General features: G+C 36.4%; 1 protein-coding gene across 1 annotated transcript in view; it reads left to right on the forward strand.

Annotated features, from left to right (window-relative positions):
• Positions 1 to 13,538, forward strand: part of ACC (acetyl-CoA carboxylase) — a 1,393,224-nt gene that overhangs the window by 214,805 nt on the left and 1,164,881 nt on the right. Inside the window, exon 12 of the mRNA XM_090408519.1 lies at positions 2,788 to 2,898. Within this exon, the coding sequence (XP_090264645.1) occupies positions 2,788 to 2,898 (111 nt within the window). The remainder of the gene's footprint in view (positions 1 to 2,787; positions 2,899 to 13,538) is intronic.

Raw genomic sequence — 13,538 nt, forward strand, 5'->3', positions numbered from 1 at the left:
TTTTGACAATAATAATATCAATAACAGGCATATCGCAAGTGCCGATATACATGTTACGAAACCAAAATTAATAATATACTAATATAAACAATTTGTAAAAATATTCCTAATGTTAACTTATGATTATTTTTGCAATACCATGAGATAATAATAATAAAATTAAAAAAAAAAAAAAAAGATTCTGACACGTTGACTACTGTACACAGGTTTGGTCACCTGTGTTTCTTCGGGATTGGGAGGTGATGGAGAGGATTTGGAGATGAGTGACCAAGCTGGTGACAGGTCTGCGGAATCTTTTCCGTATTAGGAAAGATTGAGGGCATATGGGTTGCAGAATTTAGCTGATAGGCAGGGAAGATAGGGATATGATAGGAATGTATACATTACTAAAGGGATACTGTAAGATTGACACAGAAGAAATTATTCAATACATGGGGATTAGGGGGGAAAGCAATGGGTCAGATTTCCAGAGGTGGTTTTGAGTGCCCCAACAGTTGAATAGGTTTAAGGAGATGTATTATAGGTATTGTGTTAATTTATAGAGTGGGTCTCCCACAATGAGTCTTTTGAATACATGGAGTGCCCATATAAATACTTCTAATAATAATAGTCATATAAAATAAGAAATAGAGTAAAATCTGCTTATTGTGATCGCAGATAATATTATCAATCAGCTATTGTTATCAAAATTAGTCAGTCTCAAAATGCACCATTTAAAATGAATTAAAAATAATCCATCTCTTATAATCAAAATTCTGGTTATTGTTAGCAAAATCCTCGAAAGTTTATCCTTTTGCACCTCAGAATTCTAAGAAATAATGGTTAATCAGGAGAAAATTTGACAAAGAACATTTGTCGAAATCTGACTTTTTTATTACAGTTTAATTGTGATTTTTCGAGTTTATTTCATGCTCTCTTTCAGTAAGTGAATTTCACTTTATGTGCTAAAACAGCCCTTAGCATAATGGCAGAAGCAAGTAAAAAATGTAAAGATTTATCTTTTCAAGAAAAGCAAAGAATTTTGGAGTTGCCCAAAATGAGTCAGCATAGTGCGGCTGTTCATTTAAATATTTCACAACCACTTGCATAAGATCTTAAAAAACAGATCGAACATTGAAACTTCAGTAATATGAACACGGATCTGAAGAGAGCCTGATCTGGTAAAGATACTCAAGTTAAATCAGCATTAAAAATTTGGTTTAGTAATGTTTGTGAAAGGAATGTTTCAAATAATGGGCCTTTGATGCATCAAAAAGCAAAAAAACTTGCAAAAACAATGGGCAAAGAAAATTTCACCTCAACTAATGGATGATTTAACAGGTGGAAAAAGCGAGAGAATATTGTGTAGAAGTGTATTCATGGTGAAGGAAAAAAGTGCTGATTTTTTTATCAGCTGATGTGTGGATTAACACCGAAGCAGGACTATTTTCATGCAATGCCTGAGCATACTTATTTGTTTAAAAATGAAAGTACTAAAGGATTTAAATCTTCAAAAGCACGAGTGACAGTCCTTTGTTGTGCCAATATGAAAGGTGAGAAATGAGAACTCCTAGTGATTGGAAAAAGTAGAAATCCTCGGTGTTTTAAAGGTGTCAAAAGTTTGCCTCTTGACTACTTTTCTAGTGCAAATGCTTGGATGACTAATGACATTTTCAATAATTGGTTAGTTGAGTGGGGTCTTAAAGCAAAAAAATTGTCTTGTTAGTAGACAGCTGCTCTACACATACATAAACAATTTATTGTTAAAGAACATCAAAGTAATTTTCTTGCCTTCGAACACTACATCGTTAATTCAACCATGTGACCAAGGCATCATATGAGCTTTTAAAGCTTATTATCGCAGCGAAGTTCGTGCAAGAATTATAGCTGAACTTGATTATATAAAAACCAATCTGATGCAGGTGCAATTGCAAAAAAGATATCCCTTCTTGATACATTTCATTTGGTAGCAATGTCATGTAAGCAAGTCTTAGAGAAGACTATTGAAAACTGCTTCCAAAAAGTCAGGTTTTTTTAAGACAAACTGTGAAACTTCTTCTTCCAAAGAATTTTAATATCATACAAATGAAATTTTTGATAAAATCCCAGATTGTATGTCAAAAGAACAATTTGAAATTGGATATTGATAACAATGTTGAAGTGGTGACTACAATGACAGTGTTGGAAATATGTCAAGCTGCTTCCAATGAGAACTTGAAACCAATACAATACAATACAATACAAGAAAGTGAACCTAATACAAGTATAGCAGAACAAATTTTAGAAGCTCCTCCAACCAATACCCAGATGCAAGACGCTTGAATGCTTTGTCACAGTGTGCAACATAGATCGACATACTTCGAAAGACATTATGAGTATAAGCCATTTATTCATGAACTACTATATTCAAAGACATGACAGACAACATTAGATATGTTTTTAAAATAGATTTTATTGTTGCTTATTAAAAAGTTTTTTGTAAACAATTAAATTATGTTCATAACAATAAATACAAATAAATGATGCAGTTTTTTTATATTCTTTGCTTAATGTTATCAGCTGGTTATTGTTGTTTTTATTTAAAAAAAAAAATGCAGTACTTATATCAATGCAACAATTTTTTTTCAGTGAAATTATTGTGTGCTTTGTTTGAGGAGAAGCAAGAGGTTTTTTTTTTTGTTTTTTTTTTTTTTTAATTCATGCCCAGGAATCCTCATTTTATTCTATTTAATTTGAACAGTTTATATAATAAGATAATTGAATTTTATGTTTTTTCATCCTTTCATATGATATTTTATTTTTACATAGGCTGCTGTATGTTTGGCCAAGATGGTAGGATATATAAGTACTGGAACTGTTGAGTATCTCTATGAAGATGATGGAAATTTTTATTTCTTGGAGTTGAATCCCAGACTTCAGGTATTAAATTCTTCTAAAAAAAAAAAATAATAATAATTTTTTTCTTTTCTTTTAATTCTGTAACTGTTTTTGCACCTCCAGTTAAGGTTTACTCAATACTATTTTATTTATTTACTTCTTACTTATTTTACCCAAATTTTTACTTAATTTACTTTATTAGTTTTTGTTAAATAAAACTTTAAAAAGGTTTACATATACAACCAACTTATTTCAGCAAATTATTAAGGATAAATAAAATAGTGAATTTCATTTAGCATAGCATCAATGTATTCAATCTTGTATATCTATGTAGAGAATATTTGTTCAACAGAGTTACCATACTAGCCAGCTTGTATAAGTTTGTGGGAATTTATTTGGTTTGGCATTCCTTTCAAAAGATACTGCATTTGTGTGCATATTGTCTCCTCAAAGATGAAAGAAAGAAGTAGCAGATTTTTTTTTTTTTTTGAAAATAATACAAAAAATAGGTGCAAGTGGTGGGTTTTGTATAACCATTGCTTACGATTGTCATTAGGTTGGAGATGAATTTCATTGCCTGCAGTGAGACTATTGCCATTCTTATTGGAGGCCTGAAGTGCCTTGAAAAAAATGCATATTTGATCTCTAGAGTGGGGTTTTATCCCTAGCTCACCTAAACATGTTGTGGGGTCCCAATCCTTTGTAGGTGGAAATGACATTTAAAAAAATAAAAAAAAGTGAAGACTACCTCATTATGGAAATATTATAGAAAAATTTACAGAAAGGAGATACATAATATTAATGGTAAAAATGCTGCTGAATTTCCTGTCTAGGAAGTGTTACTAAATTATTATTATTATTATGCATGATGTGCAGTCAAATGTAAACTTTGGTCATTTTTCTACAATACATGATTTTTAAGGAATTAGAAAAAAAGTTTAGTTTTGAGTAAGATAAAAATGAGTAGCACACTAAATAGAAAAATGTTCCAGAAAGTTTTAAACAGGTACGGAGTAGCAATACTTTGAAACTGGGGGTTCCAGATATAGATTGAAGGATTCAGATATTATCTGGGGTCTAGATTAAATTAACAGATAAACTGCTGAGGCCATATAGTGAAGTCTAATGAAACAATGATAGGTTTAACCAAGAAGCTTTGCAGAGTAAAAAAAAATTAATTTCGTACTGGTTTAAAAAGTTAAAAGGACAGTTTAGAAAAAAGAGATAAGCTTATAGTGTCTAACAAGAAATCATCATGTTGGTGAAAAAATTGCAGACAAGTTGAAAAATGCATAAAAGTAATGAAATAAAAATTATGGGAATTCTCTGGAAAGTGTAAAATGATAAGGAAGTTTTTGTTTAGTAATTTCTAAATTTTTGTTTAGGTAAATTCTCTGGAAAGAATATTTATACATCAGTCCTATGTGGAGACAGGTACTCAGTCTGGGAAGTCGCACAGAATGTCCACTGTTTCCACACTTACCACACTTTCAGGCAGTGCATTCATTCCACTCACTAACCACACTCAATGTGACAAAAAACAACAACAACAACAAAAAAAAAACGGGTAGTTCTCACTAACTTACTCACACCTTATACAAGGTCTAGATGACTTGTGTTACTACTGTATATACAAAAATCTCTTCTACATTAGTTTAATAAAAACTCTTCAAAAGAACTTATATATCAGTCATGTCATCCCTGCTCCTATCCATCAGACTTTGCGAATAGTAGTTCTCAAACTGTTGACATAACCAACAGTTCAGAGATCTTACATATTTTAGTTACTCTTCTCCCAAAAATATTTTCTTGAAGAGAAATGGTATGATCCTGCTGAAAATCTATAAGGAGCTCTTACCTGTTGCTAAAATCAAAAGGTTTCAGTAGAGCATCTATATTCCACTAAATGTTCAGTTCATTATACTTTCTTTGACACATTTGTTTTTTAGACCTAACAACCATTCTTCTCACTGGTCTCTTAATATTGATGTACTCATCTCTATCTCCAGAGGTTATATTTCTTCATTATTGTTAAATTCCTGACATGTATCCTTTATGATAGTAAATGCTACATGAAAAGCATGAATCATTACTGACTTCATCCTGATAATTTTTCTGAAAATGAATATGTTGTCTGTGAGGACTCCAGTATTGTAAGAGTTTATATTTCTATCTTCTGATGCACCACTTGCTGTATCAGTTCACCTAGAACTTGGTCTTCCACCTTTTTGTCTCTTAATACTCTCTCTCTCTCTCGAGAGAGAGAGGTTTCTGCTTCATCAAATTCCTGAGATATATATATTTTTTTTTTTTTTTTTTTGCAGTATTAAGAGTACAACCCTAAATTTTAGGAGCTGCAGCCTTAGAATAGCTAGAATTATCCACATTGCTCCCATCCTTTATCACTTCTTCTTTCAAGAAATCTCCACAAATTGCATATTACATCTCATGCTTGCCTTCTAATTTGCAAATTTTTAGGCTGGTATAATGGTATGGCATGGAAATCTTAAATCATCACTAACTTTTTATTAACAATTTTCTTCCAAATTATCTGTCATCTATCAGAACTCCAATAGTATGATATCTTATATCTCAGTCTTCTAAGACACTTCTTATTGTATCAGTCCACCTAGATCTTGATCCTTCTCTGGACCCTTTTCCTGACATGCTGGGAAAAAAAAAAAAAAAACAAAAAAAAACTTGTTTTCCTAACCTTTTCCCTGTAATTTTGTTTGTGACCACACTTCTTGAGATCAGCTCTACTCAAACACTCCTGAATGCAGACAGCATTAAGTTTCTTCCTAATATCCTCATTTTTAATATTGTTCTGATCTTTGTTGATGCCATTTGTTACCCCCCCCCAATTCTTCTTAGAGTTTTCATATCTGTCGGCTACGGTCTCTGAACAAGGGTTTTATTTCTAACCCATCTCTCAGATCCATAGATTAAAATTGGTTTGAATACTGTCTTATATAGAGCTGGTTTAATAAATGTGGAGAACTGACACCAGGGCTTCTGACCTAATATCCAGTATGCACCTTCTTGTGGTGTTCCCTGTTTGGTATCCACATTGATACTGAATGAACAAGGATGACTAATTTTTAATTTTTTTTTGTTTGCTGAAACAACGATGCAAAATGATGATACAGTATGACAGAACCTTCATGCCAGCTAAAAAGCATCAATGGAAAAGAAATGAAACCTATAGTAGGAGATCTTTTGAAGCAAAAAATACCAGATGTGACATACAGGGCAATAATGATCAAGGAAAAGAAGACATAGCTATAAGTATTCAATGCTAAATATGAAGATAATTTTATTGATCAAAATATCAACCACACAATGAGACTTATTTGTTGCCCAAGGGCTCACAGAAGGTTGTTTTACTTAGGAAGAAGTGGAAGAATTTTTCAAGGTATCAGAGAAGGCAGCTGACACAATGAAAAAGGAAAAGTTGAAAATGAATGACATAATTGTGATGGCGGGCACGAATTACTTGAGAGGCAGTGTAAATCGGGGGGCGAGAGAACTGAGATTCTTGCTTGAAGTTGTGCAAAAGAAAATGCAGAGAGGGAAGATTGTGTGTGTGTTGCCCAGGTATGATAGTGACGAGCTGAGCATAAGGGCAGCAGTACTGAATTACATAATAGCCAGAATGTGTGAGAAGAGAGGGTTGGAATATGTGGATGCTTGGAGGTCGTTTGAAGACAGAAGGGAGCTGTATGCTGGAGACTGCTTGCATTTGAATGAAGAAGGATGAAGGCATCTGGAAAGATTGTTGTTTTCTGAACGAGTCAGTGTGTCAATGCAGGGAAACTAGAATTCCCAGGGTGGATGGTAGCAGGGATGGCCTTTTGTGGGAATGGGTGCTTGGAGGAAGGGGGACGATGTCAGGAAACATTAAGCCCAGGGGGGGGGGGTCAAAAGGGGACAATGATAGGTATAGAAGCATTGACATTTTTATGCTCTACACTAATGCCAGGAGTATCCGAAATAAAGGAAACGAATTGGTGGTGCTGATAGCACCAGCCTGGCCAAAGATTATTGGGATCTCTGAGACGTGGTTGATGGAGGATGATATAATAACCAGAATTGAAGTGGCAGAGTATAGCATTTTTTGGCAGGATAGGAAAGGAAAACATGGTGGTGGAGTACTGCTTATGATAAGTGATGACTTATGTCCTCTTAGAGTAGAGGTTTTGGAAGGCAGTGACACACAAATGATTTTGAAAACATATGGTGTGAGGTAGAAGTGGCCAAGACAGGATATTTATTGGGGTGTTGCTATAAACCAGGGAGCACAGAGGGTGGGGATCAGGAGATGTTTAGGCAGTTGACCTTGCCAAGTGCAAGAAGAATGATTGTTATGGGAGATTTTAACTACAGCAGTATAAGCTGGGAAGAGGAAAATGCAAGTAGTAAGAAGGGGATAGAATTTCTGGAATCCTTGAGGGACAAATGTCTTCGACAGCATGTGATGGAGGGAACAAGAGGTTCAAGAGTTTTGGATTTGGTCATAGCATCAGAAGAGCTGATAATAAGTGAGATGACATCTCTCCCACCAGTTGAAGAGAGTGACCATGTGGTTTTGACTTGGAAGATGAACAGACATGCAGGTGTATCAAAGAAAAGGGAACGTATGCGGAATTATAAGGCGGGTGTTATAGTGTGGGGCAGTTCCAGAATTGGAAGCAGAATTGGAAGGCCAGGATATCATTAGTGCTTAGGAAATTGTGAAAGAATATTTGTTAGCAGCAATAGTAAGCTGTATTCCACAGGTGAAGAAGTGGACACAATTCGGTGTAAAGTGGATGACAAACGATATTAAACAGGAACTACAGTTGAAAAAGAAATTATGGAAGATATACAAGAAGAGGGTTGGAGGACAGATACATGAAGAATATAAGATGCAGGCCAGGAGAGTGACCAGAATGGTGAGGAAGGCAAAACTGGAATATGAGAAGAGATTGGCACTAAGATCCAAAGAAAATCCTAGGGAATTTTTTAGGCCAATAGGCAAAGAAACGATTGTGGAGGAATGACATTGTGCCGATAAAAATGGGAATAGAGCGACTGATGCAGAGGACATAGTGGAGTTGTTCAATGAGCACTTTATTGGAGTATTTCATTCTGGAGGAGGTTTTAATACTAGAGGGATAGGGCAGGATCAGGGTTTAGAGGTGCAAGAGGAGAGTGTGTTCCAAATACTAAGTACTCTGGATACCAATAGAGCTGTTGGACTGGATGGTATTTCACCACGGGTTTTGAGAGAATATGCTAAAGAACTGCTTAAGGTCTTGGAGAAATTAGCGGGGGACTATATACAGCGTTGGGTAGATGAGGGTAATGTTATATGTGAGAATCAACATGGATTTGTTAAGGGGGTGCTCTTGCTTTAGTATTATGATTGTCTTTTATAATAAAGTGACAAGAGCAGTTGATGAGTGAAAGGCATATACTGCCATTTTTTTGGATTTTGCAAAGGCGTTTGACAGGGTGCCACATGATAAGCTGATATTTAAGTTGCAGCACATGGGTTTAAATCTCTGGTTACTCATATGGATTCATTATTGGCTGACTGATAGGTATCGGAGAGTTGTGTATGATGGGGCAACATCAACAACATCAAGGAAGCAGAAGGTTACAAGTTGGGTTCCACAGGGCTTAGTACTGGGACCAGTGGCGTATTTAGGTATAGGCCGTATAGGCTCGGGCCTAGAGCGGCAAATTTTGAGGGGGCAGAGGAAATTTCCGGGCTCTCATTTTTGTAATTATATTTATATTACGAATTTACGATATAAATAGGTTATGCATGTAAATCAACATCTTCATTAAATATGGGGGGGATGGCACTTTCTGCGGGCCTAGGGGCTGGAAATACCTAAATACGCCACTGACTGGGACCTGTATTGTTCAATCTTTATATCAATGATATTGTCAATGGATTGCAAGAGGACATTCAGTTGTTTGCAGATGATGTGAAGTTGGAAAGGGTTATCAGCAATAGTGCAGATGTGACAGCCCTGCAAGAGGATTTGAATAAACTAGACAGATGGGCAAATAAACGGGGTTGTCGGCTCAATGCAGCAAAATGTAAAGTCTTGAGGTTTGGGATCCATCGATGGGAGGATGTGTACTCGATTGGAGGAGCGGTACTAGAGGAGGTAGGGGAGACGAGATCTGGGGTTGATGATTGATAGAAAACTGAAATTTAGAGAGCATATTGCAAAGGTGGTGAGGGTAACACAGAGGATTGCTGCAATACTGAGAAGGATGCTCACCTGCAGAGATAAAAGAGTTATCATTCTGCTGTATAAGACCCTGATCAGACCACACTTAGACTATTGTTCTCAGATTTGGTCCCCAGGATTTGAAGGGGATAAATTGACTGTGGAAAAAGGGTACAGAGGCAGATAACAAAGATGGTTTCAGGACTGTACAATATGAGTTATGAGGATCGACTGAGGGAATGTGGACTGCAGAGTTTGGTGGATAGAAGAAGGAGAGGTGATATGATTGAGACTTTTAAGCTGTTGAGAGGCAGTTACAGGGTAGACATTGGAGAGTTCTTTCACTTGGTGGAACGGCGGGAAGGAGCGATGACAAGGGGGCCATCCCTGGAAGTTACCAAAGGAGGCTGTGTGCAAGAGGTTGAGGAGTGGTTTTTTTATGTGGAGGGTGGTTGAACCTTGGAATGTATTGCCTGAGAGAGTGGTTAGAGTGAGTATGGTTAATGGGTTCAAGGAGTGGTATGATAGTCTTTATATTTCCTAAAAACGACCTCCCACGATGAGTCTTTTAACTCCATGGAGTCCTGGTTAATAATAATAATAATAAAATGTACATAAATTCACATGGAGAGAAGATACAAGAAATAAGAAAAGTCTCATTGACTATGTTATTATTGAAAGCACTGTTTTCTCACTGGATCAGGACATAAGAGTGTACAAGGAATTTGAAATTAAAATCGCCACATTTAGTTTTGAGTAAGATAAAATTGACTTGTAGACTAAAATACACAAACATGATTTAAAAAAAAAAATCAAAGTTTGAAAATGAGAACAAAACCTTAGAGATTCTGTGGCAAACCCCGCAGAAAACATAGATTGAGTCAGCCAGAGGGGCATGTGGTGAAGCTGCATGGTTAAAACAATCAGAACTCCATGGTGGACTCAGCAAGTTACAGAGGTTTTCTCAAGGAAAAGAAGCAAGGGTATTGAAAGTTCCAGTCTATCAGTCAGCTTGTGATGATAGAGAATACACAGAAAATTGTAAGTGAAGTACTGTGTAAAAGTAACTAAAAGAAAAGTCATGAGAAGACTACTGAGAGCATAGAATAAAGCAGATTTTGAAAAATATTCTGGAAGGTATTGAAAAGGTGAGAAATGAAGGAAAAGAGCTCTATAACAGGAATTAATGATGATAAAGGTGACATGAAAATTGAAGATAGATATTTTAGAAGTCTGGAGTAATTAGTTTGAAAGATTGCTAAATTAACAAGCATTGACAGCATGGGGATAGAAAGCTCATAATGGGAATGCGGTAAGGAATACATATCAGTACTTAAAGTAGAAAAAGCAATCAAAAACTTGAAATATAAAGGCAGTTGAAGTAGATGATATTTGACAAGAAATGACTGAATATGGAGATATAAAAGATTCAGTAGCTACACTGCGTAATTCAGTAAGCCTGTTCATAGTGTCAAATTCCAGATGCACTCAATAGAAATTAAACTGAATGCGAGAATTACCTGGAAATTTACCTACTGAGTATTCCTGGTAAAATTTATGCAGGTATATTTGGGAAATGGCTATAAAAAATTGTGAAAGTGAAACTTGGAGAAGAACAAGCTGGATTCAGGACAAATAGAGGTTATCAGGATTAGATTTTCACTTCAAGACAAATACTTGAGAAATCTTGTGAAATATAACAAGGATTTGTATTTATTCTAGTGGTAAGACTTATACGTTGGTTAGACATAACTGGTAATTAATTTACGGAATTAACAACGCATATAAAGTAAATTAATTAAAGATAACTTTAATGAATCACTTCTATATTTCGACAATGTCACATTGTCATCTTCAGGAACATAAAGATATGGTATGTGCACTACAGGAACTAACAAAGCAAATGAGGAAGAAATTAAGACACTAATTTTGTTCCTAAAGTCCTAATGGTGCCCTCTTGCGGGCTAATTTGGTAGTCTTGGCCGTTGGGCTGAAGTTCTCATAATGAAAGTCTCCCAAATTTGGGGCAGTTTCATGCACCCAAATTTGTTGAGGTTAGGAACGTTTTTTAGAGCTGCTGAAGATTCTTTGAATAATCTTTCGTATTTAAACTTGCTGCGATGGATTATTTTTGTCTTCTTCCAACGAATTTTATGGTGGGTATCTAAGGCATGGTCTGCCAGCCCAGAGCGGCTGTACTGGTGAAACCGGATGTAGTCTTGGTGTTCTGAAATCCTGATATTTGTTGTTCTGCCTGTTTGGCCAAAGTAGGACAATTTGCAGCTGCAAGGGACCTGGTATACACCAGGTAGGTCTAGGGGAAGTGGTTGGTCTTTGGTAGAGCGGATAAGGGATGCCAACTTTTTATATGGTCTGTAACAGGAAGTAAGGTCATATTTCTTGAGGATATTAGTTATTTTTTCAGAGGTGCCCTGGATGTAGGGGATAGTGATAGACTTGGTGTAGTCTTTATTGTTGAGGGGGGTTGTGGGGTTCAGGTTTTAGTATTTTTTGGATTTTTTTGGGGTTATAGCCATTGGCTAAGAAAGTGTTGAGGATGTGGTTTAGTTCCATAGTCAGGGCCTTGTCATCTGAGCAGATTAATTTTGCCCTGTTATATAGTGTTTTTATCACCCCATATTGTTGTGAGGGGGGGGTAGTGGGATTGCTGGTGAATGTATCTGCCAGTGTGGGTGGGTTTTCTGTAAACAGAGAAAAACAAAGATCCATCAAGCTGGCGGGTGATTAAAGTGTCTAGGAAGGGGAGGGTGTTGTTTTCCTCTTTTTCTAAGGTGAACCGGACTCTGGGATGTTGGTTGTTTAAGTGTGTTAGGAAGGAGTGGAGTGAGTCTGAGCCATGTGGCCAAATAGCAAACACATCATCCACATAACGAAGCCAAATAGTGGGTTTTTGTGGGGCGGAGTTTAAGGCTTTTTCTTCAAATGTCTCCATAAAGAAATTGGCCAAGGGTGGGGAAAGTGGTGAACCCATGGCTGTCCCCTCTATCTGTTTGTAGAACTTTCCTTGCCAAACGAAATAGCCTGAGTTCATTGTGAACTGAAATAGGGCTGAGATATCGGGAGGAAACTTGGCTTGGATGAGCTCAAGGGTTTCTTTGAGTGGGACATTAGTGAATAGGGAGGAGACGTCAAAACTGACCATTATGTCAGTGTGTTGGAGTGTGAGGTTTTCTATACTGGCTTTAAAGTGGGCCGAGTTTTTTATGTGTGATGGTGTGTTGCCAGTGTAGTGTGTGAGCGTTTTGGCTAAATGTTTGGCTAATTTATATGTGGGGGAATCAATGCCATCCACTATGGGACGTAATGGCACATTTTGTTTATGTATTTTTGGGAGTCCATATAATCGGGGGGGGGGGGGGGTCTAGAGTTATAAGGTTTAAGCTTGTTGGTAACTTCCACAGGCCAAGAAGTGACTTTCTTAAGGAGTCTGTGGATAGTTCTAATCTGAGAGCTGGTCGGATTATATTCAATGGGGAGGTAAGTAGTACGGTCTCGTATTAAGGAATTTAGCTTACCTTTGTAGTCTTTTTGATTGAGTACCACAGTGGCGCTTCCCTTATCAGCTTTGGTGATTACTATTTTTTTGTTGTTTTTTAATTCTTGTAGGGCTGTGTATTCGTTTTTGGATAAGTTGGATTTTGGAGGTTTGGCTTTAGTGAGAACACTGACTACATCCAGTCTCACGTTGTTGGCGATATGGATAGGCAGGTTGCGAATTCCACGCTCTATTTGAATCATGATTTCTTCAGCAGGAATCCTTTTTGGAGCTAGGGCGAAATTGTGACCACGTGAAAGTGCGGTGAGTGCTTCAGGCTTTAAAACTGCCGACGAGAGGTTGACTACTGTGTTAAGTGGTGGCTGGGGTACAGAAGTAGAAGATTTGTATTTAAGTTTTGTTGGTCTGGAAAAGACCTATGACATGGTGTCAAGAGAAAAGCTGTTCAAAACGCTACAGTTATATGGTGTACATGGAACATTATATCAAGTTGTACTTAGTCTGTATTTGAATTGTAACTCAGCAGTTAGAATTGAAGAAGGTACAGGAAGATGGTTAATGTTAAATCAGGTGTGAGATAATAGTGCATAATCTCTCCACTGTTATTCATCATCCATATGGCTTCATTATGAAGGAAAGTGGTAGTATTAAACCTTATATCAAAACTGGAGATATTAATCTGAATTCTTTACTTTATGCAGATTATGTTATTCTCTTAAATTAATCCAGTTGAAATCTACTAGATTCCTTGACTAAACTGAATAATTTATCATAAAATTGGTATAATAATCGGGAATAAAAAGACATAAAACAGGAATGGGCAGAAACATTGAAACATTAACTGCATCCTGAATGGAGAACCTATAGAACAAGAGGCATTTCAGCTATTTAGGCAGAATTGCTAGTGAAGACGACAATTAAATATGGAAATAGAC

Source organism: Typopeltis vanoorti, chromosome 18, assembly GCF_054136105.1.
Source record: "Typopeltis vanoorti isolate ZY-2024b chromosome 18, IOZ_Tvanoo_1.0, whole genome shotgun sequence".
Classification (NCBI taxonomy): domain Eukaryota; kingdom Metazoa; phylum Arthropoda; class Arachnida; order Uropygi; family Thelyphonidae; genus Typopeltis; species Typopeltis vanoorti.